The sequence below is a fragment of the Bos indicus x Bos taurus genome, chromosome 9, assembly GCF_003369695.1.
Source record: "Bos indicus x Bos taurus breed Angus x Brahman F1 hybrid chromosome 9, Bos_hybrid_MaternalHap_v2.0, whole genome shotgun sequence".
Taxonomy (NCBI): Eukaryota; Metazoa; Chordata; class Mammalia; order Artiodactyla; family Bovidae; genus Bos; species Bos indicus x Bos taurus.
This window is the reverse complement of record NC_040084.1, coordinates 97255132-97268308: the sequence shown is the minus strand read 5'-3', so window position 1 is coordinate 97268308 and position 13177 is coordinate 97255132. Positions and strand designations below refer to the sequence as shown.

The 13177-nt window shown below is 46.8% G+C and overlaps 1 protein-coding gene and 1 non-coding gene across 3 annotated transcripts in view; both read left to right on the top strand.

Annotated features, from left to right (window-relative positions):
* AGPAT4 (1-acylglycerol-3-phosphate O-acyltransferase 4) overlaps positions 1-13177 on the top strand; it is a 1412466-nt gene that overhangs the window by 1261378 nt on the left and 137911 nt on the right. For both annotated transcript variants that reach the window (XM_027551994.1, XM_027551993.1), the window contains one exon: positions 8125-8256. In XM_027551994.1, the coding sequence (XP_027407795.1) occupies positions 8125-8256 (132 nt within the window). The remainder of the gene's footprint in view (positions 1-8124; positions 8257-13177) is intronic.
* On the top strand, positions 10183-10254 carry TRNAG-UCC. The gene has a single exon. It is a non-coding gene; the product is annotated as a tRNA-Gly (tRNA).

Below are 13177 nucleotides of genomic sequence, written 5' to 3'. Positions count from 1 at the left end.
TTCCTGGGTGAGGCTGTCAATGTTAGTTCAGGAACGTTTTAGGGGATGAGATCAAGGAAGAAATGAAGGCAGTTGCTTGCTGAAGTGACTTACTCATCCTGACGAAAATCACAGGCCCTTGCCACCCTCCCATAACAGCCTCCGGGAATGATCCTAGGCGGAACGACAGGGTGGCAAGCCCAGGCTTCACTCCGGCTGACTGATGACAGTCCAGCTCGGCTTCCCTCTGGGAAATTCTCCGCTTCCCTGAGCCTCAGTCTCCTTTTCTATAAAATAGGCATGCTTTGCCAAAGGGGTGTTGAAAACATACATGAAATACAAATGTAATGTACGTAGAATGGTGCCCGGAGTGCAGTGAGTACACAATCAATTGTAGGCACTTTCATCCTTCAGGAAGAAAGTGACTGATGCAGGCTGCTGGGTCTTAAGAAAACAGTTCAGCTGGAACTAGATTTCCCAGGCAAGGTGGAGCTCATTTGCCTTGGGAGCAGTTTTGCTTCAGTGAAAGTTTAGGAATCAGGAGTTTACACGTGAAACATCGCTACCTTGGCTAGGTAACGCTGTTGCCACAATGACAACACAGGAACAGCCTGTAACCTTAAAGCGACAAACACTTCGGGCAACGTACTGTTCAGTCCAGGTTGTGTGAACGGAAGACACAACCTCTTCCCAGAACCAGACTGGATTCTGCAATTGGCCTTCAAAGCGGAGAAAGTGAAACTGAAGTCGCTCAGTCATGTCCGACTCTTTGTGACCCCGTGGACTGTAGCCCACCAGGCTCCTCCGTCCATGGGATTCTCCAGTCCAGAAGACTAGAGTGGGTTGCCATTTCCTTCTCCAGGGGATCTTCCCTACCAGGGATGGAACCCAGGTCTCCCGCATTGCAGGCAGACGCTTTAACCTCTGAGCCACCAGGGAAGCCAAGGAAACAGCAACTCACTCTAGTATTCTGGCCCAGGAAATCTCAGGGGCACAGGAGCCTGGTGGGCTACAGTCCATGGTGTTGCCAAGAGTTGGACACAACTAAGTCCACAAGTACACGCACCTTCAAAGGGTTGGTGTTTGTAGCAGAGACATGATAATACGTATATTTCTGTTGTTGCTATAAATAGTAAACTATCGGACACATCCTTACAATAAAGGAAGGAGTCAAAACATGAGAAAAACAACTAATTACAAGGCATCTCCCAACAAAGACAAACTACTGTAGTCTATAGAGATCACATTCAGCCATGCTTACCTATGATACTTTTGCTGAAGCCCTTTTCATAAACCACATTAAGAATCAGTTCCATTCCTGGGTACCTTGAACAGATTAATATGGGGCTGCAAGAGCATAAACTCTGTGACTTTTGAGAGGCAATCTCAAGTTTTCTTTTGGATAACAGGTGGACAAATTGGGGTGAATAGTTTTTTTTCGGCTTTTTAAAAAATCTCCCTACAAATGGAGAAGGGCATCAAATCTAAGTGTATACACGTCAGTGAACTTCTCCTAAGTGAATCCACCCATATGACTACAGAACAAGAAACAGCATCACCAGTACTCAGGAGCCCCCTTCTCGTTCCCCCCTTCTCCAGAGGTCCCCTCCCACAGCGCCAAAGAAACCACATAGGCTCAGAACACATCTTGACCTACAGCATGGAGGCTAGTTTCCCCGGTTTTGAACTTATCAGTGAAATTACAGAGTAGGTCATCTCTGGTTTCTAGCTTCTGTGGTCAGATTGTATTTGCGGTATCTTTTCATGTGGTTGCATTCAGCTGAGTTCCATTCATGTCCTTTGCTGAACGGTATCTTAGAGTCTGAGCGTGCCACGCTTCCTATGCACATTCTCCATATGTTCGGTTCTGCTGTGCATCAGGTTGCTGCTCACTACCACACATAAAGCCGCCGTGAAGACTATTGAATGTTGTGTGTGCGTTTCCCCTGAGCTTTCCCCTAAGGGTAGAATTGCTGGATCGCAGGGGCTGAACATCTTCGACTTTATTAGGACCCGTGACACCACTTGCCAAAGTGGCTGTGTTTCTTTATCTCCCTCCAGGAGTGTTTGTGCCCTGGCTTCACGGTCTTGTCAACAACAGGTAGATTTCACCCTTTGTTTGGTAGTCATTCTGACGGGTGTGTAGTAGCGAGGTTGATGATCTTTTCAAGTTTGTGTTGATTTGAACATTCTCTTTCGTGAAATCCCGATTCATATTCTTCACACTTTTTCTATGAGGTTGACTTTTTCTTACTGGTTTGAAGAATATTTTAGCCCATTCTGGATAAGGGCCCTTTGTTAATCATTTATATAATGAACACCTTCTTGTTTTTGTAGCTTGTCTTTTGACTCTCTTAATCCTAACTTTTGAAAACAGAGCTTTGTTTGGGGTCATCCAGCTTCTTAGTCTTTTCCTTTTTGAGTCCTGTTTAGGAGAATTTTCCCTCTCCCAAGGTAAATCTTGATGCACCCGGGAATGACATCTGTGTATGGTATGAAGAAAGAGTCGAGTTTTAGTTTTTGTGCGGTTTTTCTAACTGACTCAGCAAATTAATACCTTATTAATTTCTTACTGACTATTCTTTTCCTGCTGCCCCGTGATGCCGCCATCATCATAAATCAAGTGCCCAGAAATGCAGAGGTCTATTTCTGGGCTTTCTGTTTGGTTTCCTTGGTCAGTTTTCTATTCTTGCACTGCTTCAATCAGTGCAGCTATATAATACGTGCCCCAAGCTCTGGGGTCTGAAGACCGGGTCCTCTTTCCTTATTCTCCTTGACTCTTTGCATTTCCATACAAGGGTTAGAAACACCCTCACATCTGCTGACTTTGAAAGGATTGCATCAAACTACAGATCAGGTTAGAGAAAATTTGCACATTTTATATGAATACTTGAATCTGTGTCTATGGTACAGTCCTTTATTCACTTAAACCTTCTCTGCTTTCTCTATGTAGAGTTTTATGGGGCTTCCCTGGAAGCTCAGTTGGGAAAGAATTTGCCTGCAAAGCAGGAGACCTGGGTTTGATCCCTGGTTAGGGAAGATCCCCTGGAGAAGGAAATGGCAACCCACTCCAGTATTCTTGCCTGGAGAATCCCATGGACAGAGGAGACTGGTGGGCTACAGTCCACGGAGCTGCAACTCAGACACAACTTAGCAACTAAACTTCCCGTGTAAAATCTTACACATCTGTCATTAGATTCATCCTTAATTATTTGAGTTTTTAAAGCTATTGTAGATACTTTTGTTTTGAGCATCATTTTTCTAACGGTTCACGATTAGTGTGTGTTTTGATCCTCCTGAGCTGTGTGACAAACCACCTAAGCTTCACGTTGTGAAATGGCAGCACTTCTGTGATGCCCGTGGCGTCTGTGAATGAGCAAGTGGGACAAGGCACCAGGAGAGTGTCACCCCTCTGTCCCTGGGTGTGAAAGTGGGGGTGGCTCAAATGGCTGGGGGAAGCATCTGGAAGCTTCTCTGCTCACATATGGGGTGCTGGGCCACCTCGGGGACGGGTCATAGACCCCTTCACGAGCCGTCTCACAGCTCGGCGTCGGTTCTGAGAGGGAGAGCCCCGAGGCCCACCCTGCAGAGCCAGCCCTTCCAGAAGCTCTCCGCCTCCCCGCACTGAAGCTTGGAGGTACGCAGCACCACTTCTGCGTACCCTTCTACAGCACCCTTCTTTGGGTCACTCAGGTTGAGGGGATGGGAAGGAAGCCCCATCCCTTGAGAGGGGAGGGGTAAGGTCACACTGCAGAGGACTGTGTGGGCAGAAGAGGTTGCTGTGGGAGTCTTTGGAAAATACCTCTGTCACGTGACACGCAGCACCATGGGTGTCAGCACGGTGACCTTGCAAAACTCATTAATTCGAACGTTGTATTAGACCCTTCTGGAATTTGATTTCTACACGTTGCCAGAGGAGAAAGGTGAGCAGGGGACTCTGGGTTCCAGGAGCTCCGGAGATACCAGACTCCCAAGATACCCAAGTCTCTTACATAAGATGGCAAAGTGCAGTCAACCCTCTGCTCGGCTGAGTCTGAGGCTATGGAAGCTGCACCCACCAGGGCCGATGCTTTGCAGATTTCATTTCTCCTTTGTGGCTCAGACAATAAAGAATCTGCCTGCAATGCAGGAGACCTGGGTTCGATCCCCACCTTGGGAAGATCCCCTGGAGAAGGGAATGGCAACCCATTCCAGTGTGCTTCTCTGGAAAGAATTTTCTCATGGAAAATCCTATGAACAGAGGAGCCTGGAGGGCTGCAGTCCATGGGGGTCACAAAGAGTCGGACACGACTGAAGCGACTGACACTTTTCCAATCCTCGTACTCTCTGCTCCTTGTTCAGTACTTGGTCTCTTCGTCGACCCATTAGTGAATCTGTTATGTTGTTGAGTTTCTTCTCTTTCCATTCACAGGATGCAATCGTTTTGAAAAATATTCTATAAAAAGACAGACAGTGCTAAGTTCACAAAGAAAAGCTGGGAGGGAGCGGATAGTGACAGGTGTGGGGATAGGGAAGGATACAGCTTCTTCCTAAACAGAATTTTCGCAGCCCTGGATTAATTTTTTAGGCCCCAAACTATACAATTGGTTTGAAAAGGTTTATCTCAAAATTTAACTAAACCTTAGTTAAGATCCCCACTCAGAGGTTGCTCTTAGAAACAAATAACTCAGACCCTCCATTTCATGTCAGCAAAGAATCGGTTTTCAAAGCCTTTGGGATATTCCTCTTGCCCTCGATGCTGGGACCAGCTCAGGGTGGGGGCACGAGAAAACCCACCTCCTACGCAGTCAGCGCTTGGAGCCTGGAGGTCCACGCAGAAGAAATGCACGAAGGTAACTGAACACCAGCTCGTGGGAAATACAGCATGAGTAAACCACAGGCCGCAGACTTCAGGGAAGGGATGCGAGCACTCGGAGACCTGCTCTCACACGATTCACGTGCTGGTCAAAGGCGAAACCTGGCTCTCTCCGAGGACAAGGACTAAGCTCCTCGGTCACTCAGTGGGGACCCAGCATCGCTGAGTGAGTCGGTCCCAAGAACTCCAGGGCTGGCAGTGCAGGCACCCAGACCCAGGATGAGGGATAAAGCCATTCTGCCCGAGTCAATGGAACAACCTCCTGAGCAGGATTTGGAAAATCTGAGGCAAAGCACAGCAACTGGAGGAAAACATCCCCAAGGCCTGCTTCTCGGTGGCCAGCCAGGAAAAACACAGTTGGTGGGAGCGGAGCCAAGACTACCGAGGAGAGAAGCAGCAGCTGCGGGTTTAGGGGCAGGTGTTGCCAATGCCTGGGTCACTGCAGGAGGTGCCTGGGTCCCTGCACAGCGAAGGGTGTGGGGGTGGGGGGGTCACTCACAGCAAACCTCGGGGGACAAACGCAGCTCGGCTAGAAGCAGAGCGGTGTCGGAGTGGCAGGCGGACACGCAGGGCGGGCAGCCCCACGCGGGCATCGCTCTCTTCCCTGAGGCATGCCCGTTTCTCTTCCACTTTGGCTGTGTTGAGTCCCCTGCCCCCCTCCTCCCCTTTTTCCTCTGGCAAAGGTCCCTGCTCAGCCAGCTGCCCCAGATCTGCCTCTGGGCACCGGCCACGTCCACTGCCCTGGGCCACAGGGTCCTTTGGGAGCCGTCTGGCTGGAGTGCCTGGCAGCTTCAACTTGGAGCGAGGCTCAAGTCCTCCAGACTTTCCCGCCCTGGTGTGGGATGTGGGTGGGTCTGTGGGGTAAGGCAGGCAGGGCGTGCTTCCGTCTTCCTGATTGTCTCGAGGGGTCCCCTACCTCTCAGCTCTCCTCCTCGGGAAAGGCTGCATGCAGCTGCAACAGGATTAAATCTCCTCCGCCAGGGTCCTGACCCAGCTGTGTTTTCTCCAAAAGCCCACCCTCTTTCCATGTCAGCACACTCAGAACATGGAGAAGGAAATGGCAACCCACTCCAGTACTCTTGCCTAGAGAATTCCTTTGACAGAGGAGCCTGGTGGGCTGCTGTCCATGGGGTTGCACAGAGTCGGACACGACTGAAGTGACTTAGCATGCACTGGAGAAGGAGATGGCAACCCACTGCAGTGTTCTTGCCTAGAGAATCCCAGGGACGGAGGAGCCTGGTGGGCTACTATCTATGGGGTCGCACAGTCAGACACGACTGAAGTGACTTAGCAGCAGCAGCAGCAGCAGCACACTCGGAACAAGGGGAGACGTGTTCAATTACATGGCAGGAGACAGTGGCCAGGCTTCCCAGGTGGCTCAGTGGTGAAGAATCCACCTGCCAATGGAGGAGACATGGGTGTGATCCCTGACCCAGGAAGATCCCACGTGCCTTGGAACAGCTAAGCCCTTGCGCCCCAACTCCTGAACCTGTCCTCTAGAGCCCAAGAATTGCAACTGCTGAGCTCCTGGGTTACAACTCCTGTGGGTCCGAGAGCCCATGCTCTGCAACAAGAGAAACCACTGCCGTGAGAAGCCCTGGCGCTGCAGTGATAGCCCCCGCTTGCTGCTGGAAAAAAGTCTGCACATCGATGAAGACCCAGCACGGCCACAAATCAATACAATACAGAATTTTCCAGAAAAGAAATCTGTTTAGGATGCGTGAAACAAAAATGTGATGGAAGTTTCTTCACTGGTACGACACAGGGAAATAAACTATGCCTACCCTGATAGCTCAGTTGATAAAGAATCCGCCTGCAGCGCAGGAGACCTGGGTTCAATCCCTGGGTTGGGAAGATGCCCTGGAGAAGGGAAAGGCTACCCACTCCAGTATTCTGGCCTGGAGAATTCCATGGACTGTATAGTCCACGGGGTCCCAAAGAGTTGGACACGACTGAGTGACTTTTACTTTGAAACTACGCCTGCATACGAACAAAAACTGAAAAGAGCACAATATGTGAAAACGAGGGAGGTGACTCTGTAGAGTCAAAGCTTTCTCTTGAATGTATTTCTAACATACGAAAATAAGGATAAAAAGGATTGCTCAAAAGAAACTACTTTGAGTTACAGAAGTGGAAACAGAGTCCCAGCTACCCCTTGGAAAAAGGAGACCTGGTGATGATGTCTCCGATGCAGTGAGTATTTACAAAGGCCTTTGACATGTCAGCTCTTTGAAAACAAAGATCCTAACCTCACAAGCTAGGCAAGAATAAACCTATAGAAACAACAGCCAATTGGATGTCATTTCGTAAAGGGCATTAATACAGATACACTCGGACTGGTTTTCCTTTTAAAGAGTTGAGGGCTTCCTGGAGGAGGTAGTCAATAAGTCTTGGAGGCTTGAGAGAGTGAAGTCAGCTGGTGAACGGTGAAAGAAGGGTGATCCTTGGAGGGGTACGGAAAGAGAGGAGATTGAAGGGAGACGCGAGATTGGAGGGAGAGTAGGGCCGGATCATAAAGGGCATTGCATGTAACCCAAAGGAGTTAAAGTTTTACACAGTAAGTCCCCTACTACGAACCAGTTTCATTTCAAGACTGTGTTCGTAAGTCCAACAAAGTTAGCCAAGGCACCCACCTAACACAATTGGCTGTATAGTACTGCACTGTAATAGGTTTATAATAATTTTTACACAAACAATACGCAAAAAAATAGAGAAAACATTTCTAATCTTACAGTACAGACCTTGAAAAGTACAGTGGGACCAGCTACACTGCTGCTGCTTTTATGCTTGCTTCCAAACATCCTGGGCTTGAACTAAAGACACTGTACTAATGTACTCTATACAGTGTGTGTGTGTGTGTGTGTGTGTGTGTGTGTGTGTACGTGTGTGTGTGTGTACACGCTCAGTCCTTCAGTCGTGTCCAGCTCTTTGCAACCCCCGAGAACTGTAGCCCGCCAGGTTGCTCTGTCCATGGAATTCTCCAGGCAAGAATTCAGGAGCGGGTTGCCATCTCCTCCTTCAGGGGATCTTCCTGACTGGGGATTGAACCCAAGTCTCCTGCAACTGCTGCCTTGGGAGGTGGATTCTTTCCCACTGTGCTGAACAGCGAAGTGCGGCCCCCTGCAGAGGATGTGTGCATGTGACCGTGTGCACCAGACACGTGAAGAAATATGTGACTGGATGTGCAAAGGCATGTTTGCATCTTTGAAAGTTTGCAACTTGAATGTTCCTATGTGGGGACTTGGTGTACTGAAAAAATCTGAAGCGGGTTTTTTTTTTTTTTTTGGCAGACAACCAGGAGAGAAGTCCTGAGCAGCACCAGGGGAGAGGGCTATTGGTAAACGTCTTTGAGAAGAGGATTAACAGGATGGTGTGGGCATGGTGTGGGGAGAAAGATTACAAGAGGAATTGGAAAGAATCAGGTAACTCTGGCGTCACCTTTCACCACAATAGGGAACCAGAAACTTGCCGAAAGGACTGCAGAACGCTGGCTAGCTTGGGGTCAAAAGTTTTCGGAAGCGTTCAATTGCAGAAGCCTTTAGGATGGCTAGCTTCCCTGAGGTGTCTCAGTGTGGAAGAATCTGCCTGCCAATGCAGGAGACGTCAGAGACATGTGTTCAATCCCTGGGTCAGAAAGATGCCCCTGGAGAAGAAACGGCAACTCACTCTAGTATTTTTTGCCTGGAGACTCCCATGGAACCTGGTGGGCTGCAGTCCATGGGGTCGAAAAGAGTCGGACACAACTGAGCGACTGAGCACTTGGCATTTTAGTATGTCTTCCTGGAGATATTCATCAGCTAATTAGGTAAATGGGTCTGAGGTTTAGAAGACAGAGGCCAACCGAATATATGGATCTGAAAGTCATCTGTATTTTAATGAATGAGGCGTGTGCATGTCTGCTAAGTTATTTCAGCCGTGTCTGACTCTTCGTGACTCTACAGACTGTAGCCACCAGGCTCCTCTGTTCATGGGATTCTCCAGGCCAGAATACTGCAGTGGGTTGCCAAGCCCTCCTCCAGGGGATCTTCCCGACCTAGGGATCCAACTCCTGTCTCTTATGTGTCTTGCACGGGCAGGCAGGTTCTTTACCATTAGCGCCACCTGGGAAATCCAGTGAATCGGGTAGGACAGAGAAAAGCATGACAGTGGTTTTGGAGGTTCTACGATATTTTAGGTACTCCACATACACTGTCTCATGTAAACATCACAGTCACTCCATGAATTGGACGTAGGAGGAAGCTGAGGCTCCAAAAAGTTAAATGAAGAATTACGAGTCTATTGTAAGTAACTCAAAGGAAAACTTATACAGGGGATGCTCATGCGCCCAAGGACAGAGATGGGAGAGGGGAGAGCCACATTCTCTTATTTTTATTTGCAAAGCTCCCTTTGGCAAAGGTAGCTGGATGAGGAACAAGCAGACTGGAAAGTGGCGAAGCAGAAACAAGGGGGCCTGTGGAGCCCATTTTCCTTTCTGTCGCCTCTTACAAATCAGTCGTGGAGCTAGGTTTTATTCAACTAGACTTGGCTTTGGCCTGAAACCAAGATGAAATGAGTGATCATGGAGAAAAGATGTCACTTGCTCTTTTGCCAACTTTCCTCTGATAGTTGCCAAATTCCAAGATTAATTTTCTTTGGGTAAAACTAAGCACAAACTCAAATGTATGGAGTATAGATGGACGTTTAATAACTACACTTAGAATAATGAACATGAGTTCAAGTAGAAATTCTCTTTTTAACATTTTGATGCCAATAGGTTTTCTTTCAGACCTGCTTTTCTTCTGAAAGCCGGAGAAATACGGCAGAAAGAATCCCGAGGTGGGGAATCACTAAAAACTGCGGCTTTGTTTCAGTTCTGTTTCCTGTTTGCTGGTGAACCCAGGGCAAGCAGACTCAGCCTTCCTGGACCTGAAGTGTCTTCTGTAAAATGAGAGATTGGGACTCAGACGAGTACTTCTCAAGCTCTCATGTGCATGTGCGTTTCCTGGGGATGCTGTGAAAACGCAGTTTCTAATTTACTGGGTCTGGGGCGGGGCCCTGGACTCTGCATTTCTAAAAAGCTCCCACCCTCATGGTCCAGGATCAGGCCATACTTGAATTAGATCACCCTCCAAGGTGCCCCTGGGCTTCCCTGGTGGCTCAGAGGGTAAAGAATCTGCCTGCCATATCCCCTAGAGAAGGGTATGGCAACCCACTGCAATATTCTGCCTGGAGAATCCCATGGACAGAGGAGCCTGGTGGCCTATAGTCCATGGGGTCATAAGGAGTCAGACACGACTCAGCGACTAACACACACCAAGGTGCCACTAGGCTATAACTTGCCAAATAAAGAAAAGCGTTATCGAGGGACTTTCCTGGTAGTCCAGTGGCTAAGACTCTGCACTTCCAATGCAGGGGCCCAGGTTCAATCCCTGGCTGGGGAACTAGATCCCACATGCGGCAACTGAGTTCAAATGCTACAGCTAAAAAATCCAACCCAAATAAATAAATAAAAATAAATATTAAAAAAAGAAAAGCATTATGTCATCAGGTGAGAACAATATTTATTTTAAAAAAATGCTTCAGTTCTCTGTTTATAAAGGTAACCCATACTTATCAAAATTTAAAAAAAAATCACACAATATGGTGACCTCCCTGGTGGTTCAGTGATTTAAGAATCCGCTGGGCCAGGCAGCACACGTGGGCTCGATTTCTGGCCAGGAAACTAAGAGCCCACATTCCTCAGAGCAGCTAAGCCCGAGCGTGGGAACTGTAGAGTTCACAGGCCACAATGAAAGATCCTGCGTGATGCAATGACTATCAGGAAGCAGACAAAAAATTAATGAATTAAAAAAAACCACACAACATATACAGTACAAGGGCTGAAAATCACCCAGAGTGGAACACCGCTTGAAGTGCTGTGCTTTCTTTCTACTCGGCTGCAAAGAATGGGAGGGCTAAGTCTTAGTATTCTTTGTATGACATCCTTTAAAACTGGGCTTCCCTGGTGGCTTAGACAGTAAAACATCTGCCTGAAATGCAGAAAAACTGGGTTCAATCTCTTTTCAGGAAGATCCCCTGAGAAGGAAATGGCAACCTACTCCAGTGGTCTAGCCTGGGGAATCCCATGGGCAGAGGAGCCTGGCGAGCTACAGTCCACGGGATTGCAGACTCCACTAACTGAGTGACTAACACTTCCTTCCTTTAAAATCAGATTGTGAAGCTGGGATCTTTTTCCATTTGCTGCCCGTGAGTTGAGCATTAACTGATTTGAATTCAGCTCCTACTGTTGTGGTAGATTTGCTCCCACATCATTTGATTTCCAGTAGTTCAGTGCCTGGATACAGGAGGAGGGAATGAATGACTTCCCAGGATCATCTCTGCCAGGCTGAACAGACTCTGAGCGATCCAAACAGAAAGGAGCTGAGATCAATTTGTAAGAGATTTCAAGAAAAATTCTGAGTTAAGATACAATGAGAGCTGGTCAATGGACCTCAGTATTTGAGGAATGCCTTAGGTTGTAATCAGGCTTCCCTGGTGGCTCAGAGGTTAAAGCGTCTGCCTGCAATGGGGGAGACCCTAGAGAAGGAAATGGCAACCCACTTCAGTATTCTTGCCTGGAGAATCCCATGGACGGAGGAGCCTGGTGGGCTACAGTCCACGGGGTCGCAAAGGGTCAGACACGACTGAGCAAATTCACTTCACTTAGGTTGTAATCATTATTGATCAGGAAGGAATCTTGCCTAATTCTCCGTGCTTTCCTCATGCATGTGTGCTCAGTCATTCAGTCGTGTCCAACTCTTTGCGACCCTGAGGACTGTAGCCCGCCAGGCTCCTCTCTCTGTCCAAGAGGATTCTCCAGGCAAGAATACTGGAGTGGGTTGCCATCCCCTCCTCCAGGGGATCTTCCCGACCCAGCGATTGAACCCATGCCTCTTATGTCTCCTGCATCAGTAGGCAGGTTCTTTATTTACCATTAACACCACCAGTGATAGGCAAAGTTAGAGTTATTTGAATGTACTTAAAATGATTGTAATAATAGCAACATAACCGTAAGAGATTGCTGGTTGGTTGTGATCTATGTGACATATTTGTAAGACTCAATTAGAAATGCTTAAAATATGCAACTATAAATGTAAGATTAAAGACCCCAATTTCAAATTGAATTTATTATTTACATCTTTTCTTTGTTGCGTCAAAACAGTAGCAATTCCTAACACAGCATACAATAAGGTCATTACAATCACAAGTCTGTAATACGTTTGTATTTTATAACTGTGGAAATTTTTAAACTGTGTATACAGATTTATATGGATATAGCTACTGTGTTCATGTTTATAGCATAAGCCAAATGAAAAGAAAGAAAAATGTTGTCAGTGTGTTAAGAGAAAAGGCTATTTGAAATAATGTCATTGATAACCACCTAGCATGGTAGGTAAGTTAACACTTTATATACATGATATTTATCATTCTAAGTACCAGAATTTAGGTTAAAAGAAACTTTTCTAAAACACGTGATATTCAACCTTTAACAAAGGGTTCTGAAGATACTTCTTTTTGGGGATTAAACATGTTATAATCATCATCGATTATCCTTTGCTTCTGTCCTAAATTGTTCTAGAACACTAAGACTTTAGAAACCTTGAGTCTTCTGTTTTTTAATCATAATCATTTTTAATATAAAAGTTGTAAATACTCATTGTAGAAAAATTTCAAAATGCAATAAAATACAAAAAGCAAATAAAAACGACCCTCAATCTCACAGTTCTGAAAAAAAAATCATTAGCAGTTCAGTGACCTTTTTGCACAGTGTGTGTTTCCTAGGACACCAGTCATTGGATTAAGGTCTCATCCTCGTCCAGCACAACACAGCTTAGCTAATTACATTACCCAATAAGGTCACATTCTGAGATCTTGTGTGGATGTAAATTTAGGGAGGAGCGGGAATGCTATTCAACTCACTACACACCTAGGAGAATGTATTTGCTTGTTGTTCTAGTTGCTCTGACTCTATAACCTGCCAGGCTCCTCTGTCCATGGAATTCTCCAGCGGATCTTCCAGACACAGGGATCAGGGATCGAACCCAGGTCTCCCGCGTTGTAGGCAGACGCTTTACAGTCTAAGCCAGGAGGGAAGTCCTTGTTACATTGTATCTTAACTGTTTACAGTCCTTTCTTTCCTAAGACTGAGCCCCTTGGGGCAATGCCCATGTCTTGTCTGTGTTTTTGTATTTTCAGCAACTAGCACAGATACTGAAAAAGTATTTGTTGAACTGAATTGTTAGATTGTGATCTGGAAATTTTCACAATTCTTTGTTCAGATAGAAATAGCTAAATCAGGATGTCTAAAATGAGGACAGTCTCTAA